We start from the raw sequence: 15,270 nt of genomic DNA on the forward strand, positions 1-15,270 counted from the left end.
ACGTTTTAGTGGCTATAGGTGAGATTATGGGATGATCGCTCCAGGCTGGGAGGATTATAAATTGATCTAGAAAAGGCAATTTTTTCCCCCTGAAGAAGATAAATCTGTATTGCAGTGGCATTGTAAGTGCCCGCGTGCTGGGAGGCGGTGCACTACAATGGGTGGTGTGGTTTCTCCGGTGTTGGAGGATAATAGATTGTATGGGTGATGGCTTAAAATCTGCAAGAAGATTCAGAGTGTTATTAGGGTGAAAGGTTTTTCAGGTAGAGCCGTCACTTCGTTTTTTTCCTTGTCAATATACAATAGGTGCCCTGACGTTTCCCCCACCTCCATTATCAGGTTCAACTTGGTTGTTTGTCAAAAATAAATGCATTGAATGCTTTTAATTTTGGTGCAGACCTTAACGCACCCCCTCTGCATGAAATGAAACTGCAGATTTATTGGCAAATTTCACTTTGTCCAACACTTTTTGTTTTATGGCTAAATACGGAACGACAGTGACTGAAGGTTCCTGGGGAGATGAAGCCAAATCCATGGTCACCACAGATACAGATGACTTTGTTTTGCCAGGCCGAGTCTAGTCCTCGTTTATCTCCCCTCACTTCCCTTTAGTATTCCGTGGAGGCCACTCCATAAAAAAAAAAGAAAGACTGTATCAGCCTTGAATTATATTGGCTGAAACGAGACACAGGAGAATTCTGCCTCCCTCTCTCTGATCTGATGCTTCTCTCAGTGCGTGGAGCCGCTCTTTAAGGGCCATCACCACCTGGTCTCCGGGCAAACTCCGAGTGAAAGCTCCGAGTGCACTCACTTCATCGCCATCCCTGCATATGAGAGGCAGCGGGATCAGACTGAAAATGTCTCTGCATTCTTAGGTGTGTGCCTGCATTGAGCGAAGAGGGTGTAGCAAATATGTGCACACTGAGCGTGGATCATGTGCTCTCGTTGTGGCCGGGCCCTGCAGCGCTGGCACCTCATTGACACAAATCAACTGTGACACTTCCTCAGAGCAGAAGAGCAGACGTTGCCAAGTGGCAGAAAGGCTGCGAGCGCACTGACCTCTAGGCTCTCCTGCACCTCTGTCATCTCCATCAGTGTCACAGGGCAGGTGTGGGTAGTCACCAGAAGTGCAGGGACGTTTAATTTCAGCCAGGAGTATCTCCAATCCGCACGGTTACAGAAATACATGGAGAGGCAGCCAATGAACGTGTGGCTGAATTTAGAGAGCAGGGAATTTTAAATCTAGTTCAAAATTTACAAAGAAAAATGGAGAAAAACGATGGAAAGCAGATCAATAGTGTAATTTCAATGACACATATCTGCAGAACCCTACAGGGATGAGGTTCTGCGGCTGGGGCCATGGAGCTTTGCTGGGAACAATGAAACCGTCATGACAGATCCAGAGCTTTTCAATGCCAGCACATATTCAGAGATGACAGAGGATGTCAATAGCTCATTTCCATAGTCGGCGCGGCCTGACTCCCCACCCAGTGGCTGATTGCACTGGTGTAAAACCTGCTACACTCCACTGACTCACATCATTGGACTCCCCGAGACAAGATGGCTCAGAATCAGCCTTTTCACGAAGAATTCCCCTCCAACTGTCTCCCTCCTCACGTACGAAGCGGTGCAACCGAGAGACGTATGCCCAGAGAATAGGGATGCAGTTTCCTGACCAAACTAACCATGACCGCCACACTAGACAGCTCCAGGATTTAATAGCCAATCCACAGACATCTGGTGATATTCAATCCGGGAGCCCAAATTCAATATAGCCAACTTTTTAGGCTGTGGATAGTTTGATTTGACCATAAAATATAATTTACCTTCCCTATAGGCAATCATCTAGCGCGATGAAGGCCTATTTGTCATGCAGCAAGCAACGATTTTCCATCAGCCTCCGTCTCATATTAATACAGACTTATAATTGCTTTGCACAGGATCAATAGAGAACACGGTGTATTTAACTTTCATCTTACTCCTGAAAAGGTCAGTGTCATAAATATCTCAGTAAAACAGAGAGAGGAAAATGGCAGACAGGGAGGGAGGGAAATGAGGAAGGAAACCAGTAGAGAGATAGGGTGTGAGTGTGTGTGTGTGTGTGTGTGTGTGTGTGTGTGTGTGTGTGTGTGTGTGTGTGTGTGTGTGTACATGTCTCTCTATGGTTGTGTGGCTGATGGTAAAGGGACAGGGAATGCATTGTGTCTATGAGTTTCACAGCTATAGAAAAAGCTGCTTTCATGTGTGTGTATGTGTTTTGCTTCTTTTACACCAGGTATACGCAGGTTTTTTTTACAGCTGGGTAAACCTGCAACAAAAAGGCGATTGACTCATTTCCCATTGTCAGTAAAGGAGTTGGCCTTTGTGTTTCTTTTACCCGGTGCATCATGTTTGACGTCAAGAACAAACCAACAACTGAGGGGGTCTGAACCTCGCAGTCCTGACAAATTAGCACATCACCCGAATGTCACGTTTCCATTACTGCCGATTGGAGCCACTTAAAACCTGTGTCTCCTGCAGGGTCCTTTGACGTGGAGAGAATGATTTAATCCATTCTCATTGCAGACAACAGCCAGTTACTGGGTCTGCGTTTTTGGACCAGTGGAAAACTAGAATAACACTCAGTAGAGCGCATTCCTCCACCAATCAATCGACTGACTGGCTCTTAGTAGAAGTATGAAAGAAAAAAGAAAGTGCTCCAAACTACGTGATTTAATCCTGCTGACAAATACAACCAACAAAAAATAGACAGGTGCGAACATAACCTCCGTGGTGGAGGTAACAATCACACAGCAGATAAACATAGGCTCTGGTCGGAGAAAAGAGGCTCTTCAACCTGTGATAATCACTCTAATTAGAGGCTCTCTGGAGTTCAGGACTCCACGGACAACTGTGCTGAAGACTAATGAGAGCTGAACCTAACCCTTAAACCTCACTTAGCATCAATAATTCAGGAAGATGAAATAATTAATGCTAAACCAATCCCAGGTTCTACTTACGAAACCCATTAATTACCAATTATAATATTTAAAGACTGGCGTGACGCTTGGAAATAAGTTTGGATTTTCTGCAATTTACTGAACATGGACTTTATGGGAAAACACATGATTTCATAACATAGTATACACATTCTATATATAACAATATACCAATACCTAAGGATGAATGCGTGGAGTTGTTTTAATTTTCAAAATAAAAGTCCTCAGCCATGTTATAATAAAGAAACAGTGGCAGAGACAAGAGAGTTTGGTGACAGGCAAGCAGCCAGGAAAGTAAATACGGTAAACAAGCAGAGTTCAGTCAACACCTTGTGAACACCGTTGAAGATACAATACACACTCCTGAAGAAGCCGACTGTGTGTGGGGGAAAGGAAGCTCTGCTTTCTTTGGCTTTATTATTGTTACAGTGATAATGTGATTTACACATCTGGCACACATCCTCTGCTCCGTAGCAGAAACATTTACTGTTTGTGGTCCAGAGTTGGCCTCAACTATCAAACACTTTATATTCAAAACAACAACTCCACCTTTAAAACTGCTTTTGGCAACGTACCTGGCATCTGCTGGAACATTTTAATTCCTTCCACGGTTAAAGAACAAGACCTATAGCTCATTTATCGTCCTACAACATCACCAGTAAACATCTGGCCTGGTTTCGTTGCCGTGAAAGCCAAAGAGCAAGTTTGAAACCATATTTGCAAACATATTCAACAATCAAACTAAAAAACACGGATACTGGCCACGACTAAGAAAAGAGAGCAGAAGAGCAAGAAACAGTGATTTGTGCTCCACTGTAGAACCACTGAACTTTAAAAATAATGCAGCCAAGCCAAGAGATCAATAAGCGACCGGACACCCTTTCATTTTGTTTCCTCCTTTAGAGACAAGAAGTTCACTTTCAAAATATCAAAACAACTCAACTCTTTGTTATGAATTCAATAGGTTTTTCTTCAGAATGTTGATTGGAAAGGCATCATTATTCATTACCGTGACTCCTCCACTGTGCCACTGTTATTATAAACCATCATTTTATCTATTTTATCTTTTTATTATTCAGAATACACGGGTGAGAATAATATGACTTAACTGAACTGATTGAGCGCTCGTCCAGTAGTGATCATGAAGTGGAGCCGCTGTATCAAGGTTTCATCAAAAGTTAATTAACTAATTAAAACCAAAACAGAAACATTGACACTCGAAAAAACATCGCTGTTGAAAGAACCACCTAATAATCCTTGAGAAAACTGTATTTCAAGTGAACTTTTACTTTTTACTTTGGTCTTTGCTAACTTTGCTAACATGGAGGAGGCAGGATTCATGACCGACCCAGCCACAAGGGGGCGATCAAGATGTTTTAGCTTCACTTTTATGAGCCGACATGTCGTCCAGCTTCATATACAGTCTGTGGTTGTATAAATTCTCGTCCTATTTTAACAGCGCGGGAACAACATTGAGCCGAGTTGGATGTTTTCTCTTCCGCAGGCTCTTGGGTAGGTGACGTCCTCCAGGGTTTTCCCTTATCTAAAAACAATATGCAGCACAATATGGCCACGGGAGTCACACTGCTCTTTGTAGTACAGATGTGTAATAATGTAAACACACAGACTGTATAAACAACACCCTGTTTTATTCTGATGTAAATAGAACATTATCCTCTTAAGATTTGGATCCCTGTGCCCCCCCCATAAAGAAACACAGTGATAACTCAGAGGTCAGCAGCTCCTTTCAAAATAAACCAGCCACTCGTGCCGTTTGATGTCGGCTGCCTCGTTGCAACAATCGAACTCGCGACATTTATTTTCCTCGTTTTGAATCCCTGCCCACGAACAATATTCTCTGCAGGTGAGCGTGGCTCTTCTTCTGTGACAAAGGGAATTACTATGGCGACGGCAGATAGCGCGGCTCTATTTTTCAGATAGCTGTCTGTTTGTATTTCCTCGCTGTGCCGAGGTGCCAAATGAGAGCATTATGAAGTTGCTTCTGTGTGCTTGTGCGTCTGGGGGTGACCCAGTTGAATGAACAACAGGCAGAGGTCCAGAAAACTGGCTCCAATGTCCTCTGCAGGCTCCCGAAAAAAAAAAATCATTCTCAGATACGGATTGTACGAGCCCCCTGAAGCATGAAAGGCATGCGTGAGATCTTTTTTTTATTTGTTCTACTTATGAAATTCCTGGTTTCTGTCAAATCGATGAAGACAAGGGACTTTATTCATGAAAAAGTCTGGCATCACTAAACTATGTTCATTTTACAGCCTCTTCTATCTTTTAATTCGACCTACGATTTATGATTATATGAAGTGATGTTGTATTTAAACCATTCCAGCGTTCCGTTCTCCTAAAACGGAAAAATACTCAGTAATAATCTCTTCAAATGTCAAACAACATTGATCCAAAGAACAAACAACATGATCTGTTCTATGAAAAGCAGCTTTGAACAAAAGTTTAAACGCAAATATCAAATCATATAAAGTACATAACAGTCTTTGGTAACATTACAGCCGGCAAATAACAAGGTAATTATCTAGTTTATACAGGGTTTGAGTAAAGTACATAATATGTGCTGGGGTTTTCAAATAAGAAGAATTAGGTGATTGTGAGATTGAGAAATAAAATACATTTACTTCTACTTAATGAGTATAAAGCACCATAATATTGTCAGTGGGAAATACGCCAGGAAAAGTCTTTACTGATAATACAAAGACATTAGTTATCGTATTGTTTACTTAAGAGTTCTGATAATTGTAACATTATACACTCTAAAAAGATGTTTGCATTTGTTCATATGTAAAAACACAAGAGAATATATAGTAAAATAGTAAATTACTATGTGTAGTTAAAAAAAACTTTGAGGCTCCTCCTGATTCCCTCTGCTTCTGTCATTCATTGGCATCCTACAGAACAATTATTTTTCTTTATCATTTTCTCAATTAATCAACAAATCATTTGGTCGTGAAATATAAAATATCACATAATTGATGATTATAAGAAGGCCTACAGTAAAAAAAAAGGTATATATTTGGTTAATGATCATATTAGAGAACAAAAATCCACAGTAAAGCATTTAGCATTTTTTCTTTAAAAGCTACAAAATCAATTATTAAAATGCCAATTATTTTTCTCTTGGTTAACAAATGAATTAATCATTTCTGCCCTACATGCCCCAAATGTAGGGAATATTTGCTCTGTAATTTGCAGGCTGTAAAACACTGCATTATGTACTGTAAACTTTTACAGTCTTACTCTCATACTTTTGCAACTAATTGGAAAGGAAACAGGACTCACCCAGCTGATTGTTGTGGTTGACATGTGTATCATCTTGGCTCTGAAAAAGACAGAGAGACGTTTCAATAATTACGACATCAGAAAAGAGCTGTTCAAACACGTCTTCAAATAATGACCTACATAAATCCACTTTTTTGCTCCAACAAAAGACGCAGAGAATGGGCTGTGTGAAGATGCTCACTTTCAGCTAAATACTCCATTTCCTTTTCCTAATCACTAATTAAGACTTAGTGATTCTAAATATGGAAATCTCTATGGGTTATTTGGAGAAATAATGAGCGATACCCGACATCATTAGTCCTTCCTAATTGTGTGGATTTTGTGCCTGCAGCATTTAGGGCTTTGAGCATGGAGCTCAATTAAGGCTTTGAACACTGTTCCACCTCCAGAGCTGTCAGCCCATGCGGCAGACCGCGGCGGGATGAGTGAATCAATCACAAGCCGAGCAAACTTTGAGGAGACGTCTTTTACCTCCGTCTTTCAGAGGAAAATCTCTCAGACTTGGGAGAAGGCAAGAACGTGTGGGTTCCGGCGGCTTCCAGAGCTCTAGAGCACGAGTATTAATAGATAATGACAAACCGAGGGCCCTGTTTTGATTTATGACTTCCTCTAGACTAACAATCATTTCACTGGCAAGCTGTTGCAGCCTTCAGAGAGATTAACGAACTCATAAATTCACCCGGAGCCGGTATGGTGCCGTGGTTACAGACAATCGCAGTAGTTTGGTGGCAGTTGCGCGAGCCGGCGTACGTGTAACCCGCCAACTCAGCACATTCAGAGGACGACCAATTTTCATAATAGAGAACATCCTATTAATTCGGCCAATTTCCCTTTGAACAGCTTCGCGCAACCGATCGTTAAATTATTCTACGGCACATATTTTCTGCACTTCCTGTCATTTTCCTCGACTATTTATCAAACCCGGAACGGAGTGTTTTGACAAGCATCAAGCAGGCACATTTTCAAAATGACAGTAGAAAGTTTGAACTGCTCTGATACACGGCGATGATTCCTGCATGTGCCTCGCTCCGCCCGCTCGTATTTTTTTTTTCCAGATGATCAGAGTTAGAGGTAAATATATGCACAGGCAGACAAGATCATATCAGGGTGATTTAATTCAGTGGGTACGAGACATCAGCTTAATTGGACTCAGTAGCATTAGTCATGCCCACAAGGTTTCTGTCTAATCTTATCGCACGAGACTCCTCGGAAATCATTCCCTTAGCCGAGGAGAGAGAAGGGAAACGTATGCATCCTGTAAACCAGGAGGATGCGACAGGTAAACTTGTAAATATAGATTATATAACCACAGGTTAATATGGAGGCAAATGAGCCAAATAATCCCCAAATAAATGATGCCGCATTAGGACCAGAGACGGACTGACTCCAAATTAGGCAGTAAAACAAATTCCAATACCGATAGAATGGCCAATTTAAATATATAAATTGACAATAATTCCTAGGATGTTATCAAATTCTTGATTGAACAGGTAGAAATAAATCAAAGTGAGGCTCGATATTTTAAAGTTTAACCAGAAGCTTTATTATACATAACTATTAACAAAAAGAAAACACAAATACAACTAAATTTGTAGAAATTTAATGGCCCCTCTTTTCAGCAGTTTGTTATATTCTGTAAAAATAAAAAGTTTTAGTTTATTCAGCAAACACAAACTCCGACACCGGTATCGACCAATAAAATCAACCAACTGATAAATCTGTCTGGCTCTAATTAGGAAGCTGTGACTGATGAGTGTCAGGTACAAGGTTTTTCAGTGTGCGTCCTCCAGCACAACACGACTCACAGTAAATCACTAGATCGTCACTGCCAAACAAAATAAATCAAGACCTCCCGAGTGATGAATGTAGCGACGAGTGAAACGTTACCAATTATCCTGATTGTGAGAGTGTGCGTGTTCCCAACGTGGGGTTGTGTGTTCACTACATGATTTTATATGGCCCTGAAGAAGACCTTATGACTGACGGACATGGTGTTAATGAGGCTTTAATCAGAGATCTCTCAATCTATGCAAACTGGAGAACCTCCTCCTCTGTTCCACATCGATTTGTAACGTTCCGTGTGTTTTTTAATGAGCTGCTCTAATGGGTAACATGCAGCCTCCTCCTTCGTGTCACTCACACCATTATTTCGGCTCCAATGAGGTTCCAACACGACCGTCTCTGGAAAATATAACTTGAACCCAGTTCAAGCTTTTCCACATTGTACAGGAAGACGTTGCTTTGGCCAATCACGTACATGCAAGTGCACATTCTTACTGTTACAGATTCCTGGCTCTGTAGAGTCCCGATTTACTGTTTTACTTTATTTAACCTGATGGATTCAATTCTAAACCTTGACCTTGTTTGGTCTGAACACCTGTTTACACTATAATCAGGTTTTTCAAGATGACAACTGACTTTTTACATGAAAGATCTTAAATCAACCTCCAATGTTCCTCTAATGAGATCTGAAGGTCTTGAATTTTGCTTGTTAGCACTGGAGGTTCAACTCAAAACAACTATGCAGAATAAAAGTGGTATAGGAATTAGTTACCTCCAACAAGGAAGTTATGGTTTTATTTGGATTTGGTTTGTGATATAATGGACTGGTTTGTTGGCTTGGCTGGTTGGGTTTATTACATTCTGATGTTTTTATTCTGATATATTTATAAATTAAATGTCAGATCAAACCCTTGACTTATTTCCTTTCTGTAGTTGCTTGTGTTATTTCACATAATTTATAATTCAAATGTAAAAACAAGGTTCCAACAAGGTGAATTTACCTCAAATGCTTATGATGAAAGATTTACTCATTGGGCCTCATTGTAAATCCTGCTCGTTGGTTGCATTTCATAAAATCCCTGTAGCCGACTGACACGAGGATAGCAAATCTTCTCCTGGTGGCATAAATTATCTAATATTCTGCGGCAGAGTGAACCAAGATCAGGTCTGGCATCATTTTCACCATTACTGAGAGATAAATCACTCTCAGCTCACACTTGGCCTTCTCCCTGCACAGGTAACGCTCTCCTTTATCCCATCTGACAGCAGGCTGTCAGCCATTTGCAGCAGGAATCAGACACCCATAGGTGTTAAAAAGGAATTGCTATGAGTCTACACGGTCCATCCAAAGGGTTTAGATTCCCCGACGCTTGCGCACTTTTGATCTGTGGCAGCACCGCACTGATGCAGACAGACAGAAAAATTGTGCCTCGTGTAGCTTAACCTCGGAACGGCAGCGGCACCGCGGTGGAGGCGTTCTCGGCTTATGTGGACATGCATAAACTCCTCGAGAATCATCCTCAACCTACTTAATGTGAACGTTATGTAGTCAAGGACACCAGCAAAGACAACCCTTTGATCTCTGCCTTTGATTGGAAGCTCTTCACATTCATACATGGCGCCCTGCTTCGTCTCTCAGTCCCAGAGGGGAGAGACGCTCCACTGATGTGAGTGACCCGTCAGGTCGCATTAGCTTTCAGTTCACTGATGGCAGGAATTCAAGGTTGCAGGACTTTTTTTGAATTTTGACATGTTGGATGAAAATATGTGATGTTTATAGAAGCCGGCTGTCAAGACGGACTTGGAGCACCGTAAATACATGAAGGGTTAAACACTTGATGTAATGAGCCAACTTGTCAGATTTCTGTGAACATGAGCAGGCTTTACTTTTTCAGGTTTTCACTTTTTCCCCCTCATTTGGTTGACAACTGAAAATTAGGTGGAAATAACTGCTGATTACCATCAAAGCAAAGGCATTAAGACGATTAAACTGACAGGTTGATCTGGTAACTTGTTCCAGAATGTGCTCAACAGTCACGTCAAGAAAAGAAAAGTTGCCAGAAATTGGTTTTACATCTAGTTTGAAAGTGTTATTAGCCCAATAATTGAGATTTTGTTTGTTGGTTTGTTTCTCAGCAGAACTACACGAAAACCTCCAAAGACCCCGTAACATTTTGGTCCAGGAACTACTATTTAAATCACATTACGAGATAGAGTTTTGTTTGACATTTTCAGCCATTTCCCAGGGAATAATTCATGGACTTTTAATGGAAAATAAATAAATAAATCAGGCACATTTAAGGGAACTACTATTTCTGAGTTTGTGCAATTTGGTGTGGCTGGATTGGATTAGAATATTTTAGAGTATTGGGTCTTGGCGGAGGTATGTGCTCTACTGAGTGCCACTCTATGGTTGAGAGAAAATATTGTTTTCATTATTAACTAACCTGCCAAGTGTGACACAAATGTCTGATTAACCATTTAGTCTATGAAAGGTCAGTCAAATATATAAAATACATCACAGGTTCCCAAGGACCAAGGGGACATCTTCACATGTCCCGCTCCGGCATCTCACGTTTGAGATGCCGGGACCACACGTTCAACATTTTTATTTACCGGCTCGAAAAATGATTCAAACGATTCATCGCTCATCGAAATAGACGCGGATTCCTTCTGTTGACAGTCGACTGATCAAATGATCGCTTCAGCTGAAGAAAGAGACCAAAACCAACAATGATTTTTATCCGACTAACACACAAGATTTATGTCTTCAGGAGGAAAAACCGAGAGCTGCAGACAGGAAGTAGCACATTGTTGGTGTTTCACAGGATTTTATGATTAAGAAAAATATCGAAAATTGCCAGTTGAACACTTTAAAGTTACAATTGATGACGCAAGCTACATAATTACACCTTGAAATAGAAAACAGTTGGAGTAAAGAACACAGAGGTAGTGATCACTTGAAGTGGATTCATTCTGCACGTCATGTAAGACAGAGCAGTGTAAAGCACGGGAATACAGACAATACATGCAGAGTATAGGCCTCCAATTAAGGTCGTTCTAACGAGATCTGAACTCGGGGCCTATATGATGCAGCTGCTTCAGTGCTGAATCGTATCCATAGCAACGGCCATCATCCTGTACCCAGTGAAGTAAGTAGCTGAAGAAAAGGCACCGTGACCCGTCTCAATCTTAAAAAGACAAAATGTTCATTTTAGCCTTCCTTTGTTCAACACACGCACGCGGGCACGCGGGCACGCGGGCACACACACACACACACACACACACAAAATGGATTTAAATAAGAACAAGAGTTTCAGTTTCATTAAAAATCAAGAATAAAAGGCGAGAATGAGAGACCAATGTCACTGCATTTAAATTTCACATTTGCAAGATGATATAATTAGCCGGGGTAAATTAACTCCTGCGACGAGGATCTTGATTTCCCTGAGCTTCTATTACTTAAGTATGAATTCGTTAAGGTGCACTTGTTCTATTACTTTCTTCCTCATCGAACCCATGAGCAAACTTGTCTTTCACCGATGGCTGCAGCCTCTGTGTTGCAGAGAGTTTGTGATACTGTGGTTTATTTTGTCCCCCATTTCTTTCAACAAATACAGTAATTTATTGCCTCTCAGGTACAAATGGAGTGTCCACTTCTCTCTTTCCTCTTGTCCACTTCTTTCAGCCTCAGTCTCACTCCATGCTGTTCTTCTCCACAGCTGATAACTTGAACAGCTCCTCTCGCACAGTGAAACAGTTCAACGGGGACGTTCTCACTTAGTTCCACTGTTTCGCAGCTTTGTTTTTCTAAGCACAGGAAAAAAATTGGTGCCAACAGAGGCAACTCGGCCGCACAAAATTGTTGACGGGGTTCCAAATCTGGTTGCCTGGAGCAACGGGGGAAACGTTACAGTCCGGCCCCGCTGTGCGAGTTATTCAGGGTCACACCGAGCTCCCTCCCCTCTGCGTGAGATGGCTGATAGATGTTGACCAGATTTCAGCCATGAAAGTCTGCAAAGGGGCAGATTGGTCATAGAGGAAAAGATTATTCGAGCTCAATAAGCCCTCGACTTTCTGGATAATATCTCAGGCTTCTGAATGTCGCATGAGCCGGATGCTGTGTGACAAAAAGGACCTGATGAGAGGAGAATCTAATACAATCCGTGTCCACATGTGGAAAATTCAAATGTTAATGTTTGGCAGCGTGAGCACAGTTTTTATAGCCAACAAAATTACTGCCATTGTTCATTTAGGAATTTGAATTCCACTTTTCCTGCAGAACACTTTGCAACCTGCCATATTTCTAGGCTGCTCACAAACTGCATGATTAATATCTACCTATGATAGAGACCCATCAATTCATCAGTTGGACAACTTTATCATTTTCTATGTTTGCAGATTCGTGCCTTTATTAAACTTTTATCTAACAGAATAAACAATGCAGAAGAAATAATCATGTTTTTTTTTTCCCCAATTCATGATTAATATATTTTGTTTGTATTTGCGTTTCCTTTTTATTTATAGTGATTATAATGAAGTTTATGGTTAAACTGTAAAATATCAAGAATCAATCACATTTCTTTGTCATGAGGGTTTGAAAGCAAAATCTTAGGAATCATTGCCAAATATTTTAATATACTGTATATATTGGCCGATTTAATTGGTATTGAAAATATTTCACTCATAAATATATTAGTGTCAGCCCGTAAAAAATCCATATCATCAATCAGACTCGATGACCGACAGATTTCTCCATTTGCATTCCTGAATATGCTGATATTTCATTATAATCTGTTATTCTCACATTTTTTACTTCATATGTCACAAAACACTAGTTTCTTGCAGTTTTGTGATAAAGTCACAGGTAAGGTTTTCCACTGGTGACTCTTCCATGTGGACTGTTGGACAGTGGAGGGGGAACACAGCCATTTTGTTTTTCTTTCCCCCCCGATGATGCTCACTTTTATCTGAAAGCTTTTCTTGATCTTCCAGACCTCGTCTTGAATTTCCACGGATCCACTTAACAACAATTTCTTCACGACATATTGAACAAAAGGAAACGTCAAGCTTGAAGTGGTTTGATAATTCTGACAGCTGCGCCTGGCAAGCTGTTGGTAATCACACTTTTTGTCCATTTGCAGAACGCTCAAACAACTGCACGTTGGCAGCGTTCATTCAGCTTTTTTAATCTCAGGCAAAAGAATCACACTTCTCCTCTAAAGTTTGATTTTGTTGTAGCGTCTGCCAGAGGCCTGAGATTCTGGAGAATAAGCACAGCTCTTTTTGTGTGTGGTGAAATCCACCTCGGCTGCACAGACAGATGTAAAACACAAATCTTTGCAAAGAAAAAATGTGTTTGACAGCGAGCATTAAAACTTAGAAATAATAACAGAGAAGATGTAATTGTCCAATCAGACATGAGGAGGTAAATCGATTGTGTTGTTAGGGAAGACAGCAGCTTTTATTCCTTCATGATTGGTCGTTATGTCAGCGAGTGAACTGCACTTGAGATTGAGTGCAGTTCACAAAGAGGTGAAGGCTCACACACACACACACACGAAGAGGACAAAGGAGCTCGATGCTGTAGGTAGCTGGACGGGCTCTTTTCAGAAGAATTGAAAAGTACCGTATTGACTCCGACATTCAAAAGTTCAAGTTATTCGTGGGCTGTGCAGAATTCTTGGAAGAACTCGGTGAATAATTCCTCGCACTGTGAACTGCATGCATACATCCCCTCACTGTGCGGAATCCTCTGGGTGTGCAAGATCAAGGCTCGTCTGCTTACATTAGCAAACTTGTACTACACTTGTTGTTTAAGCTGTTTATGGAGCCCGGGAGCGGCAGATTATCTCACTACCTATGCTCGCCCCTCGTCAACATCTCCAAGTCATACCAAGTTCAAACCGATGCCAGTCATCAGAGGCTCCAGGCGCTCTTCAAAGCCGGGAGGTAAATCTGCCGCTCCACATGCAAACCACAGGCTGTGTTCAAAGACAACTACTGAGAACAAGACTGGGATGTTTATAGCTGCTGCCATGTTACACTTTACAAATCATATGCCTCTTAGTTGGGTTATGTGCAATAAAAGCAGAGGATGCATCTTGTCAAATATTTCCCTCCATGGGGGTTCGCACCATCACAGTGAAATGTATTTATCAATCATATAAATCTGTTGTCGTAAGTTTCACACGGCACACACACACACACACACACACACACACACACACACACACACACACACACACACACACACACACACACACACACACACACACACACACACACACACACACACACACACACACACACACACACACACACACACACACACACACACACACACACACACACACACACACACACACACACACACACACACACGAGCCCCTGCAGGTTTAGCCAGATTTGAATCACGATGGGATGGGCCCAGAAGTCAGATCATCTCCACTGACCACTGGGTTCACATGAACCAAGCTCTGATGGAGCAGTGGTTTAAAAGCCTGTATGGGTGGTTGGGCTCCATTAAATGCAACACACGCACCGAACAATGCAGTTTACATTGTTGACAATTCCAAAGCGGCCGTCAATAATGTCTTGGGTCCATTAACACCTTGGGAAACTATCAGGAACATTTTTAGGATGCTAATGGATTCGCACTTCATATGCACCTGCTAAAATTAATTGCTATTTTACAGTAAATTGTAGTATAACAAATAAAGGGTTGGAAAATTTACTGTACTGTTTTGCCAGGCAGCATTTTGGGGCTGAAAAAACAACAACACATAAAGGTTCTGCAAAATTGTGACGAGAAAGTTTTCCTCCTACGACTTAATTTAAATTTTCATTCTTGCCTAAAAGATATGAAATATTGACTGAAAAAAATCAAACCAGTGCTTTTGGAAAATGGATAGCGATCAAATTTTAAGACCGACAACTGGTATGTTGTAAATAAAACCATTAAAAATATCATCATGATCTTTAACATGAAATTAAAGCATTTGTTGCTGCGATGGCATCAAACAATCTGTTCTTCTCTGCATAGCTGAGATAAATATCAGTCGAGTTTGATGGGGTTTAAGATCAGAGTCAAGGCCGTTGTGCAATTAAAACTTGTCTGGAAAATATCTTTTTTACGTATATATATATATATATATATATATATATATTGTATATGGAATGTCCAACTCAAACACACACTATCTGG

The 15,270-nt window shown here is 41.0% G+C and overlaps 1 protein-coding gene across 1 annotated transcript in view; it reads right to left on the reverse strand.

Annotated features, from left to right (window-relative positions):
* The window catches only part of b3glcta (beta 3-glucosyltransferase a), a 52,933-nt gene that overhangs the window by 28,226 nt on the left and 9,437 nt on the right, over positions 1 to 15,270 (reverse strand). The window contains exon 3 of the mRNA XM_035154433.1: positions 6,282 to 6,321. Within this exon, the coding sequence (XP_035010324.1) occupies positions 6,282 to 6,321 (40 nt within the window). The remainder of the gene's footprint in view (positions 1 to 6,281; positions 6,322 to 15,270) is intronic.

The sequence above is a fragment of the Hippoglossus stenolepis genome, chromosome 4, assembly GCF_022539355.2.
Source record: "Hippoglossus stenolepis isolate QCI-W04-F060 chromosome 4, HSTE1.2, whole genome shotgun sequence".
NCBI lineage: Eukaryota > Metazoa > Chordata > Actinopteri > Pleuronectiformes > Pleuronectidae > Hippoglossus > Hippoglossus stenolepis.